This window comes from Coenobita brevimanus, chromosome 60, assembly GCF_032717465.1.
Source record: "Coenobita brevimanus isolate Jiangsu-jjx chromosome 60, ASM3271746v2, whole genome shotgun sequence".
Lineage (NCBI taxonomy): Eukaryota > Metazoa > Arthropoda > Malacostraca > Decapoda > Coenobitidae > Coenobita > Coenobita brevimanus.
Window position 1 is genome coordinate 28,606,262 of NC_137013.1, and position 16,844 is coordinate 28,623,105.

The 16,844-nt window shown below is 44.1% G+C and overlaps 1 protein-coding gene across 1 annotated transcript in view; it reads right to left on the reverse strand.

Annotated features, from left to right (window-relative positions):
- Nucleotides 1-15,866, reverse strand: part of LOC145403194 (isopenicillin N synthase-like) — a 24,627-nt gene extending 8,761 nt beyond the window's left edge. The window contains exons 1-4 of the mRNA XM_080275008.1: nucleotides 15,831-15,866; nucleotides 12,282-12,460; nucleotides 7,384-7,496; nucleotides 7,150-7,280 (exon numbers count right to left, since the gene is read on the reverse strand). Coding sequence (XP_080131134.1) covers nucleotides 7,150-7,280; nucleotides 7,384-7,496; nucleotides 12,282-12,460; nucleotides 15,831-15,845 — 438 coding nt within the window. The 5' untranslated portion in view covers nucleotides 15,846-15,866. The remainder of the gene's footprint in view (nucleotides 1-7,149; nucleotides 7,281-7,383; nucleotides 7,497-12,281; nucleotides 12,461-15,830) is intronic.
- Between the last annotated feature and the right edge of the window lie 978 nt (nucleotides 15,867-16,844).

Genomic DNA, 16,844 nt, shown 5'->3' on the forward strand with positions numbered 1-16,844 from the left:
CCCTGTCCCCAGCCATTTCACTGCCCTGCTCCCAACTCACACCCCCCTCTCTCATATACCTCTCCACCCCATCCCTCCATCTCATCCACGGCCTCCCCCTCCCTCTTCCCCCTTCCACCTCACTCACATACACTCTCTTCGTCAGTCGTTCACCCTCCATCCTCTCCACATGGCCAAACCACCTCAGTGTGTTCCTCATAACGCTTCCTATCACATCCACATCCACACCACAACGCTCCTTTATATCCTCATTCGTCAGCCTGTCTCTCCATGTGATTCCACAGGCTCCTCTTAAATAACTCATTTCCACTGCTCTCACTCTTGACTTGTGTCCTTCCAACAACGTCCAAGCTTCACTTCCGTACGTTAGAGTTGGTATCACAATCCTGTCATGTAGTAACTTTTTCACTTCCATGCTCACTTCCCTGTTTCTTATCACTGCTTTCAAAGAACCAGCAACCTTTCTTCCCTGCTGTACCCTTTCATGCACTTCACCCTCCAAACCTCCATCCTTACTCATCACACTGCCCAAGTACTTAAACGTACTCACATTTTCCAATTCCTCACCATCCAACCTCGCTGTACATTCACTGACTTCACCTCTCTCAAAGACCATCACTTTACTCTTCCCTACATTCACCTTTAGATTCCGTTTCTTACACACTCTCCCAAACTCATCCACCAAGCCTTGCAGCTCCCCTTCGTCTTCACTCAGCAACACAATATCATCTGCAAACAACAGTACATGGAGTTTCCAAACACTATCCTCTCTCACCAGGGCCACTCCAACATCCACTACCCTACCTTGTACCTCTTTTATTACCCCATCCATGTACAGATTGAACAACCATGGAGAGATGACACATCCCTGTTTCAACTCAACTTTCAAAGAGAAAAATTCACTTAGTTCACCATCCACACGCACTGCAGCCTTTGCACCATCGTACATACTCTTCACAGCATTCAACAACTTCCCATCTACTCCATATATTCTTAACACTTTCCACAATCCTTGTCTATCCACCCTGTCATATGCTTTCTCCAAATCCATGAAAGCTGCATACAACTTCTTTCCCTTCTCTAGAAACTTTTCCACTAAAGATCTAAGAATGAATATCTGATCAACACAACCTCTTCCCTTCCTAAAGCCTCCGTGTTCTTCTCCAACTAATTTCTCTGTTCTTTCTCTAACTCTGTCAATAAGTATCCTACCATACACTTTTCTTATTATACTAAGAAGACAAATGCCCCTATGATTACCACACACTTCTTTTTCCCCTTTTCCTTTGTACAAGGGAATATTTATACCTGACTTCCAATCCTCCGGGACTCTACCTTCCTCCCAGGCCAATCTGCACATCTTCCACATCCATTCTACTACTATCTCTCCCCCATGCTTCAGCATTTCACCAAACACTCCATCAATTCCTGGAGCATTCCCCGATTTAACTTTCTTCATTGCTTCCACAACTTCTATCCTACTGATTTCTTCCTGTCTTCTCACCTCCCTCCTTCTCCCAGCCATTCCCCAGCCACTTATACTCGCATTACTTCCATCCTCTATGTTCAACAATTCCTTAAAGTGTTCTCTCCATCTGCTCACTTTTTCTCCCTTCTCCACTAGTAATCTACCATTTTTATCTTTCACTCCCCTGCTAACTTCACTTCCACCCTGTCTTACTCTTTTCACCTCTTTCCAGAACATTTTCTTACAGTCCCTCCACTTTACACTCAAATTCCTTCCAAATTCCTCATCCACTCTCTTCTAACTCTCTCTTATTAATCTTTTCACCTCTGTCTTTCTTTCTACATATAACTCTCTCTTCCGCCTCTCAACTTCTTCCACACCCCTATTTCTCATCCATTCATTGTATGCTTTCTTCTTTTGTGCCACAGCCTGTTTCACCTCTTCAGTCCACCACGCTGTTCCATGCACCCCCCTCCGTCTTCTCTTCCTTCCACACACCACATCACATGCTGTACATATTTCTTCTGTAAATATCCTACACACACCTTGCACGTCTCCCATCTGCTCCAATTCATATTTGCCCAATCGTTCCTCCACTTCTCTCTTATACTCTGCCTTTTTCTCATCCTCTTGTAACCTTTCCACTCTCCTTGCAACTACTCCTTCCTCTCGTCTTTCACTTCTTCTATTCCTTACTTGAATTCTAATTCTGGCCAGCACCAAGTAGTGGTCAGAAAGTCCACTCCCCCAACCTCCATAAACTCTTGCATCCATTACACATCTTCGCAACCTTTCATCCACACACACATAATCAATCATTGCCTTCCTTTCATTCAGTTCACCACCCACCCTTCTCATCACTCGCCATGTATACCTGTGGATCATTTTATGCCTGAAGAGGGTATTGGCTATCACCAAGCCCCTCCCAGCACAAATGTCCACTAACGCACTCCCATTCTCATCTGTCTCAGCAGGCACACCCCACTCACCAACTATTCCATCCACCTTCATATTCCCAACTTTACCATTCATATCACCAATCAAAAACACTCTCTCATTCCTTCCAAACTTTTCCATGCACACTTCTACATTTGTCCAGAACTCTTCTCTCACTCTTCTAGCACGATCTTGCGTTGGCGCATACACACACACAGTCGCCCACATTTGTATTCCAACTTTCAACTTTACCCACACAATCCTTGACCCAACTGATCCATACTGTCTTATGCTCCTCTTCCATCTTTTACTCACAACTATACATACTCCTTCCTTTGCCCTCTCATTCTCACCTACTCCTGCGCATATACCCCATCCATACTCTCATTCTCTCACACTTTCTCCTTTCCATTTTGTTTCATTTATTCCACATACATCCACTTTCGCACCCTCAAGCACCTGGACAATCTCTCTCTCACCTCATCATTCGCTCCCCTTACATTCCACGTTCCGATAACCATGTCCTTTGTCCGGTCCTTGGTCGTCTTCATTTGGTCAGTCCTTGTCCGAGGCTTATTGTTTGTTTTTTAGTTAGTTGTTTTCCGGGGAGGGGCACTAACCCTCCGCCAACCCTTTTATTCGCCTTTTACGACAAGCAGGGATACTGGGGGAATATTCTTGAAAAAAAAACCTACCCCAGGGGGGGTAGGGGGGTCAGCGAAGGCTTTGTCTAACCCATGTAGGTCTAAAAGTCTCTCTTCAGTTTAATAAAGTCTTGTGGAGGTAGTAATGATACACTAAAACACACGGCAGGTCATGGGTGTGAAAGGGTTAACTTTATCCAGTAGTGGAGAGTTGACCGCCCCACAGGTGTCTGTGAATTACATTCGAAAATGTTAAAAAAAAAACTTGTGGAAATGGTTTTCACTTGTAAATTGAAGGCCAGATTTCGAAACGTTAACGGATTTATGTACATATGGTACACACACACACACACACACACACACACACACACACACACACACACATATATATATATATATATATATATATATATATATATATATATATATATATATATATATATATATATATACCTAGGCTGCTTCCCCCAAGGAAAGGGAGGTAGCCGAGACAGGACGACACACTCCTCATTTACTCATCCATTCAAACACATTCATTTGCATCTTAGCCCCAAGGGGAGAACGGACAGATCCTCACCGCACCACACCGCACAAGGGTCAACTGCGCAATGCAATCAGTGACATCCGCAGCAGGGCCCGACAGCAGAGCTGGTTTACCCCTGCCACATCATAACAGACCCATCCCCTTACCCGCGCCTGACCTGACTAGCTGATCAGACCAAATGCGGGAAAATATCCCCTCAAGGCTGCGTCATCACTTATTCATTCACAATTTCTCTCCATTTATTTCTGTCACACACAGCCACTCTTCCTTTCTCAACAGACATCCCTCTCGCATCCAGTGCTCTCTTCACACTGTCCATCCATCCTATTCGTGGTCTTCCTTTCAGCCTTACACCTCTCACATCAGATCTAGTTATCTTTTTCACCAATCGCTCATTATCCATTCTCTCCATATGCCCAAACCATCGCAACACCCTCTGCTCAACTCTACCAGCCATCTCCCGAACAACTCCAGTTCTCCTTCGCACTTCATCATTTCGCACTCGATCCATACGCGTCACTCCACACGTACTCCTCAGACACCTCATTTCCATTACATTCAAACATTTCCTCTCTGCTACACCCATATTCCATGTTTCAGCCCCATATAACGCAGTCGGTACCACAACACCCTCATACAGCCTTCTCTTTACATCCATCCTAAGCGAACGACATCTAAACACTTTTTTCATTCCTTCCATCACCTTTCCTACTTCATATGTAGGGTTATTGTAGGATTAATTTAGAATAACAGTGCTACAGTATATTAGCATAACTTCAGTGCTCAGTCGTTACAGAGGTACAGTTTCTGGTGACCATATGGGCGTAATTGGTCTGCCTCATAATTAACTCAAAAAGTCATCAGTAACTGCAGATCCGCAACGATTGAAAAACTCACTAGTGTTGATACAGCAGTTTTACTGAAAATTATCAGTAAAGTAACCCCCTTAAGTGAACAATATGTACCGGTATATTTATCGTAGGACACCCTCTGTATACAGTGTAGTTCATTTCACTGGGAGGTCAGATGATGCATTCTCTCTTAATTTCTATTCTTATCCACGTCTGTTTTCCTTAGCAGTTGTTCTGGTATTATGAGGGTAAGGGGTGAGACTGAATCAGGGAGGGATGAGGGTGTGACTGATGGGTTAATAAGTGGCTGTATTGTGGCCGTGATTCAAGGCTAGGGGTGAATCAGGGAGGGCTTCTCTCTCTCTCTCTCTCTCTCTCTCTCTCTCTCACACACACACACACACACACACACACACACACACACACACACACACACATACACACACACACATTTTAACCTTCCCTAACCTTCTCAGACCTAACTTAACCTAACATTACATAAACCTGACCCAGCCTAACCTGACTCACCCTACCCGTATTATACTCAACGCGTTCAAACAGCTGACGTTAGTATATCTTTTTCTGTTGCTGTTACCAGACGATTTTTATTCAGGAGAGACATTGCGAATACAACTGGTAAGATATCGCCTCCAACTGAGTCAATTCGTCCGTCAGATGCGCGTATTAATATTGATGTTGGATGAGGGGTTGAGTGTGTTGATGGGAGGTTATGCACACTCTTTGATATGACTGTGTGTGTTTACTGATAATGACAACAAAGATGATGATGAGGATGATGATGGTGATGGTGATGATAGAGATGATGATGAGAGCTGTGGTGATGGTGATGATGGAGATGATGATGAGGGCGGTGATGATGATGGAGATGATGATGATGATGGCGGTGGTGATGGTGATGGTGATGATAGAGATGATGATGATGGCGGTGGTGGTGGTGATGGTGATGATAGAGATGATGATGATGGCGGTGGTGATGGTGATGATGATGATGGCGGTGGTGATGGTGATGATAGAGATGATGATGATGATGGCGGTGGTGATGGTGATGGTGATGATAGAGATGATGATGATGGCGGTGATGATGGTGATGGTGATGATAGAGATGATGATGATGATGATGCCGGTGGTGATGGTGATGGTGATGATAGAGATGATGATAATGATGGCGGTGGTGATGGTGATGGTGATGATAAAGATGATGATGATGGCGGTGGTGATGGTGATGATAGAGATGATGATGATGATGGCGGTGGTGATGGTGATGATAAAGATGATGATGATGGCGGTGATGATGGTGATGGTGATGATAAAGATGATGATGATGGCGGTGATGATGGTGGCGGTGATGATAAAGATGATGATGATGGCGGTGATGATGGTGATGGTGATGATAAAGATGATGATGATGGCGGTGATGATGGTGGCGGTGATGATAAAGATGATGATGAGGGCTGTGGTGATGGTGAAGATAGAGGTGATGGTGATGGTGATGGTGATGATAGAGATGGTGATGATGGCGGTGGTGATGGTGATGGTGGCTGTGGTGATGGTGATGATGGCGGTGGTGATGGTGATGATGGCGTGGTGATGGTGATGATACAGATGGTGATGATGGCAGTGGTGATGATGGAGATGATGATGATGATGATGGTGATGATAAAGATGATGATGATGATGATGGTGGTGATGGTGATGATGGCAGTGGTGATGGTGATGATGGCGGTGGTGATGGTGATGATAGAGATGGTGATGACGGCGTTAGTGATGGTGATGGTGATGATAGAGATGATGATGATGGCGGTGGTGATGGTGGTGGTGATGATGATGATGGCTGTGGTGATGGTGATGATAGAGATGATGATGATGGCGGTGGTGATGGTGGTGGTGATGGTAGAGATGGTGATGATGATGATGATGGCGGTGGTGATGGTTGTGGTGATGATAGAGATGGTGATGATGGCGGTGGTGATGGTGATGGTGATGATAAAGATGATGATGATGGCGGTGGTGATGGTGATGGTGATGATAGAGATGATGATGATGATGATGATGATGGCGGTGGTGATGGTGATAGTGATGATTGAGATGGTGATAGTGATGATAGAGATGGCGGTGGTGATGGTGATGATGGAGATGATGACGATGTTGGCGGTAGTGATGGCAGTGGTGATGGTGATGATAAAGATGATGATGGCGGTGGCGGTGGTAATGGTGATGATGGCGGTGGTGATGATGATGATGATGGCGGTGGTGATGGTGATGATAGAGATGATAATGGCGGCGATGGTGAGGGTGATGATAATGATGATGGCTGTGGTGATGGTAGAGATGGTGATGATGGCGGTGGTGATGGTGATGGTGATGATAATGATGATGGCGGTGGTGATAGAGATGATGATGATGATGATGATGATGATGATGGCGGTGGTGATGGTGATGAGAGATGATGATGGCGGTGATGATGGTAATGATGATGTTAGAGATGATGATGATGGTGGCGATGGTGATGATAATGATGATGGCGGTGGTGATGATAATGATGATGTTAGAGATGATGATGATGGTGGCGATGGTGATGATAATGATGATGGCGGTGGTGATGATAATGATGATGGCGGTGGTGATGGTGCTGATAGAGATGATGATGATGGCGAGAATGATGGCGGTGGTGATGGTGTGTAGTACCCTGAAGTGCCGTGCTGTGGGTGGGTGTCCTGGCATATCCTGGGGCCACTGGTTCTCCTCATTCAGGAACCGGGCGGCCAAGCAGTTCTGAGCGATCGACGGCTTCCCCTGTACTGGACCCATCTCGAACCCTGCAGTAGTAGTAGTAGTAATAGTAGTAGTAGTACTAGCAGAAGCAATAATAATAATAATAATAATAATGAAGTACACTGGTGAAATACCCAAGCAGCGTACCTTCCTTGTGCGAGACGGCCCCGGGAATGACAGGGAAGTAGCCTCGGTATTCGTGACTGCAGGACGGGTTGAACGACTTCTTGGAGATCGTCATTCGCTCCTCTAGTGGCAGGCTGGCAGGAGGAGAGACGTTAATGCACTCACACGTAGCCATGCACACACACACACACACACACACACACACACATACTGTCTACATACATAAACACAAGTACTGTACATGCATCATACGTACATAAACACACAAGCATACATACATACACGTGCATGATATACATTACATACTCAATAATAATACATAATAAGTAAGTAAGTAAGTAAGTAAGTATTTATTGACCACATTATCCAGTTACACATGTAGGATTTCAAGCAACAATAAACCTTGGCATGATAAACAGCACATCAGATATTAGCAAACAATTATGGTCCACAAAACAAGCGAAGTATTAAAGGGTTGATCAGTGCATCTATATAGCCTTAATGAAAGATGGAAATCATTACACTTCTGATTAGTAACTTAACTACAATTTGACCAATCACCTTTTTTACGGGGAAAAAAAAAATCCCAATGATATATCATGGTTAGAATAAGAGCATACAAAATGAATTAAATACACTTTAAATAACACAGGTTATGATAAACATTATAGCACACACTAGCCAAAACAGGAAAGGACCTTATACACTATCTCCTCAATAGGAAACTGAGCATCATCACCAATTATTTGACTCCAGGAAGTAAAGTTATATCTTGTACGTATGTGCTGAGTCAGTGGACACACCTCCAGTACATGCAACTCTGTTTGCACAGCACCACATGGACAGAGCCGCTCTGCTACCGGGAGACGTCCCCGTCCACGCCGATTCCAACGGCCTATCTCAATCGCAAGATTATGACTGATTACCCGCAGCCGACTAAATGCCACTCTGTGTACCTCACTAGTTTTACCACGACATTTATAGATCTCGTGAACTGTTAAGGTAGGGTTCAACACATTATAAATTAGCCTTCTAGAAGATGTAGAGTTAAAAATTGATTGCTTTAAAGATTCAATGCCGACTTTAACATCGTCAACAGAATTATTAATTAAACTCTTAATGTGTTTACTTGTTGGTGTGTTAGCCGCCATGGTCAGCCTGACGGCGTGCACCCACGGATCATCGGGCATACCGCGCCCCTCCCCCCACAGTCGCTGGAAAAGCTTCCTCTGCCTTGCTAGTGCTAAAGATTTCAGTGGCGGGCACCCGAGTTCCACGTAACAAACGTCCGTGCACGCCGTCATACGAGCTCCCAGCAGCTGTTTCATACCCCAGTTATACAGTTTTTCCATTGGCCTCAAGTTCCCATTGAACCAGGACTCACAGCCATATAGGATGGTTGACAGTAAGGCTGCTTCAAACATTTTCTTTTTAACATAAAATGGTATGTCTATATTCTTTTCCAAAAATGACACAAATTTCAGAATGTGGCACATTTTTGCTTGTGCGTGGGCGGTAATGGCGGACGACAGGGTGCCGTCGCTTGTGAACAGGCTGCCCAGATACACATACCTGTCACACCACTGCACGACCATATCACCAACGCAGAATGGCTCACGATCCCCCACTGACGCATGGATTGCAAAGAACTTGGTCTTGATATTATTCACAATCATGCCAATTATTTACACAGAACTGATTCAGAAATGTAAGTTTATGTTCCATCCCGCGTCGCGTACATACATACTGTTCATGCATACATACATCACATGTACACACACACATGCTAGTGTGTATGTCTGCGTGTGTTGGCATCGATATGAATGCATTTACCGATATTTTCACCCTCGCTCTGTGTGTGTGTGTGTGTGTGTGTGTGTGTGTGTGTTTCGCCCTTAACTCCAAACGTGAATGACTCTGTACACACACAGCACAAGGAGTCCAACAACATGCACTTTGAATCTAAAACCAACCGTACATCCCAAGTATACGCGGAAAGTTGGTGTGGAGGATTATCTGAAATTACGAATGTGTAATTGTGGAGGCAAACACCGTAGAGTTTTATTGATTTAACCATGGGCCGGGGACGTCGCTTCTCTGTTCATTGTACTGTAACCTCTACAGTTCGGTCACTTTAACTTGACGGGGATCCTTTTGGTATTTTGAAGCGGCAATGCCCTTAAGCCTTTATATTGGTGTTTTTTTGTGACTAACTCCATATTCTAACCTTCCTGCAGCTCAGCATTCACGATGGAAAGACGCCAGCTTCATGACCAGTTAGAGTGAACAGAACAGAGATTTTGTAAAGGCATACCTCTTGCTGTGAAGAGATTAGACACGCTTACCCATTAACTCCTGCAAACAAAAGGCATTTCTGAAGCTGAATTAAATCGTCTGAAGGCAGCCAGCACAAAGTAATGAAATAAGTTGTGGTAGTGAGAGGGTTGGTGGGTAGATAGAGGGATGGATGCTTACTGTGGACGGGGTGTTGACATGGTGGGTGAAGGGGGGGTGGATTGCAGTGGCTGTACTGTGCGGATTGGTGGGACTCTATATATCTAACACACACACACACACACACACACACACACACACACACACACACACACACACACACACACACACACACACACAGAAAGACAGTTTGGTTTCAGAAAAGGAAAATCATGTGTTACTAATCTGTTGAGCTACTATGACAGAGTAACAAACACAATACAGGAAAGGGAAGGATGGGTGGACAGTATCTATTTAGATTTCAAGAAAGCTTTTGACACAGTACCACACCAAAGGCTTTTATGGAAACTGTACCACCAAGGAGGAATTCGAGGCAAACTGTTTTGTTGGATGCAAGACTTTCTCATAAAAAGAGAAATGAGAACAGTACTAAGAGGAAACTACTCATCATGGAAAGAAGTGACTAGTGGAGTACCACAGGGTTCAGTGCTGGCACCAATCATGTTTTTAGTGTATATATATGATATAAACAGTAACACTGGAAATGAGAGCTATCTGAATATGTTTGCAGATGATGCAAAAATACAAAGGAGAATTACTAACACAGACTCTTGTAAGGAGCTACAAGAAGAACTTCATGAATGGAGTAGTACATGGCAAATGGAATTCAATGTGGACAAGTGTCATGTAATCAAGTTTGGTAAAAGTGGAAAAAGACCTGATTGGGATTATAAGTTAGAAAAATAAAACCCTATACACATCAGAAAGAGAGAAAGACCTAGGTGTGATTATCAATAACAGACTATCTCCGGCTGACCACATCAGCGAGAAGGTACGGAACATGTATACACTGCTTGCAAATATGAGAATAGCATTCACATACATAAATGAAGACATGCTAAGAAGGATAATAACATCATTCATTAGACCAGTCCCGGAATATGCATCAGTAGTCTGGAGTCCTCATCTCAAAAAGCACATAGGCAAGATTGAAAAAGTTCAAAGGGCCGCTACAAGATGGATACCAAGCTTAAGGGACCTAAGCTACGAAGAAAGACTAAATAAACTGAATCTACCAACACTACAGGAGAGAAGGAAAAGAGGTGACATGATAATGCTATATAAGTGCATATCAGGGAAGGAGAAAATAGACATTAATGATTACTTAACATATGGAGAAGCATCAGCAAGAGGACACTGCAAAAAACTGCATAAGAAGAGAGGTGATAAAGACGTAAGGACATTCAGTTTCCCAAACAGAGCAGTTGATCAATGGAATGCACTACCGAATGAAATAGTGTGTGCTAAAACAATTCACAAATTTAAGGATATGTACGATAAATATGGTTTAAGACACCGGACAGTACGAGCTTGACTCATTCCTGTTATGATACAATTAGGTAAGAACACACACACACACACACACACACACACACACACACACACATAGCAATATAATCATGCCTTGCTAGAGTCAGACTCTGACGTATTTATTCTACATCAGTCCTTTGTTAGATCCACTGCAGGATCGAAGAAACTCCACAGAGGGAGAATGATAATTAGAGTTAACACATCCACATGCCAACAAAGTACGAATGAGATGGGAGGTGTAGGAAAAGGGAAGCATATAAAAGTCAGTGTTATAATGTGTGTGTGTGTGTGTGTGTGTGTGTGTGTGTGTGTGTGTGTCAGTCAGTCACTACAAATCATTGGTATAACTGACAGGATGCAGACACATGCAGGCATATGGCAGGATATACCAGCACTCTATTTAACAGTCCTTCACGGTTGGTTACGAACCCTAAACTTGGGGCACATGCATCGCGAGACGAGTACTTTACCCACTGAACCACCGCAAGTCCGAGAGACAGATTATTCATTGTTAGTTAAACATTTATAAACAGAAACAAACGGACAGCCACAGTAATGTTAGCCAAGTGTAAAAATCGTAAGCCATAACACCGTTTAATCGCCAGCTGAATAAACACCCCCCACACACGCACACACCTGCATGATCACTTTGTAAGACTGTGCAAGAAAAGTAAAACATCAGAAAAATATATGAAAGTAGCACTGTATTATAGACTGTCACATAATTATAAAGAGTAGATGCTGATGGTATATCCCCTTATATACTTGGTTATGTTTGTACCCTGTCAGTTCATGTAGTCTATAAAAGTACTGTAGCGGCAGTCACGCCTGACATGGGCGGACAGTTGCACTATGCAAGGTCTGACCGAGATTATGAGTTCTAAAGGGCAGTTGAATAACTATGGTACGACGTGATATTTGACAGTGGTTACAAGAGACAGAGAGAGAGAGAGAGAGAGAGAGAGAGAGAGAGAGAGAATATACACAAGTACTGTGCATATTAAGATACGTTTTATCAGGTAGCCATAAATTCATGCATTATTAGTGTGTTCCACCAGATACATAACTGAATCACTCAATAACAGACGGCTTACCTAAAGAACCACCTAGTAAGCCTAAGGAGCTCAATCTCATCATAGCCGTCTACGCCGATCAGGTAGATGAATCCCACGGTGGTGAGAGCTTCCCGCAGCTGGCGCACCAGGGCGCCGCGGGTACTGCCCTGGGCCAGCCGTAGATCTATCACTGGCAGCTCACGTACACTTCCACTATCCTAATGTCACAGTAAATAAATGAAAAAATAGATGAATAAGTAAGTAAATCTTCATCATCACCATTATCATTACCACCATCGTCGTCGTCGTCAAGTGTAAATACATAAACAGTTACGCTAATACATCATCATCATCATCATCATCATCATCATCATTTTCTTTTGCCACCGTAGTATGGACTGAAGTATGATGCAGAAATCATGAATTGACTGTTATGGAAGAAATGGCCACGGAATACCCTCACAGAAACCCCGTGCGTGCCTTAGATGAGACTCTTTTAATGTTATACTCTTCCTGTTGCCAGACGATATTATTCAGTTTACAGGAGCCCCCCGAGAGTGTAGAGTTAATGAAAGTTGTATCTCTCTCTCCACACACACACACACACACACACACACACACACACACACACACACACACACACACACACACTCGCTGGTGCGGTGGTACCAGCCTAGCATCTACTAAGACGGGGGTTCGCGCCTTGCTCGGGATGCGAAAAGGTTTCACCGACAAAGCGGGTGGTCACTGTCCTCCTTGAGCAAGAGGATGGGTGTGTGAGTGTGTGAAGGTCAAGGCTTTGCCATTAGATCGGACTATATGAGCTCTCAGCTCTCTTCCGGGAGGGTAAAATGCCGATGATCACAAAACCATCACGTGATCCTGACCGACCCGGTGAATTACACACACACGAGGCTGATGCATGCCCAACGGTATAGGGCGAGTTGCCGACAGTGATACCATCATGCTTCGTAGGACTGAGAATAATAATAATAATAATTATAATAATCATAATAGGCTAACGGAACGCCGAGAACTCTGACCCCTATAGTAGCCGCAGCGAGAAATGAACGCTGTGGTGGGGCAGCCGGGATGACCGGGGATTCCCCCACTGTAGCCATATCCACATGTCACCGACCATCGGCCACCGCTGCAGCCCCGCTCCATGATCCTTACCCTGTGTCTCTGGCTTTCTCTTTCTCTCTCGGTTTCTATATAAACTGGTGTATTTCCGAAACTAATTATGAAATTATTATGACTTTTGTTCCACACCACCACTGAGGTAAAAATCAAGGAGAGTTTTCTGTATAAAGGTTTCCCCCCCCCCTCCTAAGTGTGGCATATGAGCGGGGGAGTACGGCCTTGCCGATACCTCCGCCTGACCTATAATTATACACTCGCCAGAACTGACCTGCCCTCAGACAAGGGGGGGGAAACCTTTATACAGAAAACTCTCCTTGATTTTTACCTCAGTGGTGGTGTGGAACAAAAGTCATAATAATTTCATAATTAGTTTTGGAAATACACCAGTTTATATAGAAACCGAGAGAGAAAGAGAAAGCCAGAGACACAGGGTGAGGATCATGGAGCGGGGCTGCAGCGGTGGCCGATGGTCGGTGACATCCTACCTCTATGGTCGGTGACATGTGGATATGGCTACAGTGGGGGAATCCCAGGTCATCCCGGCTGCCCCACCACAGCGTTCATTTCTCGCTGCGGCTACTATAGCTGTAGACGTATAGTGTCACTTGGTGTGCCGCCGCCACGCCTTGCGCAAGGGTTTGCCGTACAACCTCCTGCGCAAGGGCTTGCCATACAACCTCCATGACAGGGTTCATTGTGGGCTGAAATAAGACTAACGATAAACCAGGTCGACCCCATATCACCTTGACCTTTGACTCCCTGACCTTCCTGACCTAAAGTTCATTGTGCCTTCATAGTTTATCACTGACAAGTTTGGTCGAAATCCATCGAGGGGTTCGGGAGATATCACACCCACAAGGATAAGCTAAGTTGAGTGACCCTAACCTTTGACCACTTGACCTAGCTGATTTAATCAGTTCATCATCTACTGATACAGTATCACTGACAAGAGTTTGGTGGAAATCCGTCGATGTGTTCAGGAGATATCGCGCTCAGAAACACGTTGCGGACCCAAGCAGGCACCAACGCACGCACGGCCGGGCAGACCAATCACTTAATTCCTCCTCCACCATAGGTGGGCAGAGGCATAATGATGAATGACAATAATAATCTTGCTGCCCCCACACATTTTGGTTATGTGGATAACTATTAAAAAATTATGCGCACCCGTGGTTAGGTCTTTTAAACTCAGCGGGATTAAAATCGTGTGGTGTTAAGTGGAATAGAAAACCTGAGTTTGTGCTGATGGTAAGGATGATGACCATTGTTCCGACCTTGAGGGAGATAACAAACAGAACAAACAACTAAAGGTGATAAGAGAGCCACCAAGCCCACGGAATTACGCCTTCATGTATTACCTCCACAAAGGAGGATATGGTTTACCCCGTGTTTGTTTGCTTGTTTGTTTATTAACATGATTACTCAAAAAATTATGAACGGATTTTGATGAAATTTTGTAGAAGGGTGGGCCATGGTCCTAGGAAGAAATAATTAAATTTTGGGCCGGGTCCGGGTCCGAATCCTGGGTATCCCGCACAATATCTCCAGAAGTTCTCAGCGAATTTCAATAAAATTTTGTGGAAAGGTGGGCCATGGACCAAGAAAGAATTTATTAAATTTGGGGGCGGATCCGGATCCAAACCCGGATCCTTTTTAATGGCAGTGGCATTGGTGGAGGTATGCGCTCTCTGAATGCTGTCAAGTTTTGTATATTATGCCTTGAATAATATTTTACACATTGATTCATTTTTCACATTACGCCCTCGTTTATTTTCTGTATTATGCTTTCATGTATTACCTCCGTCGGCGAGTTAGAGGAGGTTATGTATTGGCATGTACCTGTCTGTTAGTGTACAATGTTCTAGTGAATGTGGTGAACAGATGGGCAGCAGATCAAGGAAGACTTGATTGTGACCGTAGACTCAGTTGCCTTTGTTCGTCTAGTTATATTTTGCGGAAGATCCGGATCAGGGTGTAGGAATAAGTCGTTAAGTTTTATCGGTGTTGGTTAAGGTATGTGCTCTCTTAGTGCTCTCTGGTTTTGTTTATGACGCTTTAATTAATTTCAAATGTTACACCTTCATTTGTTTAGCCCTTAATCTTTTGTTTGTGTTTTTTCATTTTTTTTTTTTCTTTACGACAGACTATATTAGAAGAGAATACGACCATACCACACGTTGAAGTAAACCAGTAATGAAGAGGTTATTTGAGAGAGAGAGAGAGAGAGAGAGAGAGAGAGAGAGAGAATACGGCCGTAACACGTAGCAGAAAGCACCACGTCTGGCAAAAATGGCATTAAAAATATTTCATCATAATACCACAAGTGAGAGAAACACTACATACTGATGCCATAGATTCTCTCTCTCTCTCTTACACACACACACACACACACACACACACACACACACACACACACACATCATATTTATGGACCTTTGAGCTCACCTGTTTCCCCGACATGGTGACAGACGATAGCCGCCACGTCCTTCGCCCTCCGATGCTGAGACCACACTGACAGTATGTGGCATCTGGGGAGCAGGGAGGTTATTCTTGTCTCTTGGTGTGTGTGTGTGTGTGTGTGTGTGTGTGTGTGTGTGTGTGTGTGTGTGTGTGTGTTGAGAGGAACGCTTAAGTGCTAATAATTATGTGTGGGAAGAGAGATGCTTGGCTACAGAAAATTGTATATATTTCTGTCTAACGAGCTGAGGGAAATCATTACACACACACACGCAGCAGCACGAGGGGTTATGGTCTGGTCTGTCTGTCCATCTGTAAGGCTGTGAAAATAAACAATGGATGAAACTGCACCAAATTTTGCCTAATGACAGAGGACCATCGGGGTAACAGATGATTAATTTTGGGAGGAAAGGTTTGTAAGTGAAGGGCAAGGTTAACTCAAAAGCTTATTATCCGATTTTAATCAAACTTGGTGGATGAGCTGAGGGACAGGAGAATGTGAGGTGAATCATTTCTGAGAGCAATCGGTCTTCGGTAGGGGTCACGGGACAGAGTCAAAGTGTTGGCTGTTTAATTCAAACAGGTTCGATTACATTTTAATCAGATTTGGTTGAATAGTTTAATGTTAGCCAAGGATGATATTATTCAATTTTAGAACAATAAGTCAGAGGTCAGGGTCACAAGATAAGGTTAACTTAAGCGATTTGAACCAAACTTCGTGGATAAGTTGAAGTGTATGTGTGTGTGTGTGTGTGTGTGTGTGTGTGTGTGTGTGTGTGGGAGGGGGGGGGGATCAAGGTGGCTGATGATGTTCCAAGGATTGGCTTTGAGGCACACACAATCAATGGGCATCCATCGCGTGAGTTTTGAAGCATGGTGATGAATTACACCAGGGACAGTAGACTAGACGCCGCCGAGAGACTTCAGTTGATCTCGTCTGTATGATTATTTTCCAACATATTTTCGTAACCGTATACTAAAGCCACACATACCCACTGATCG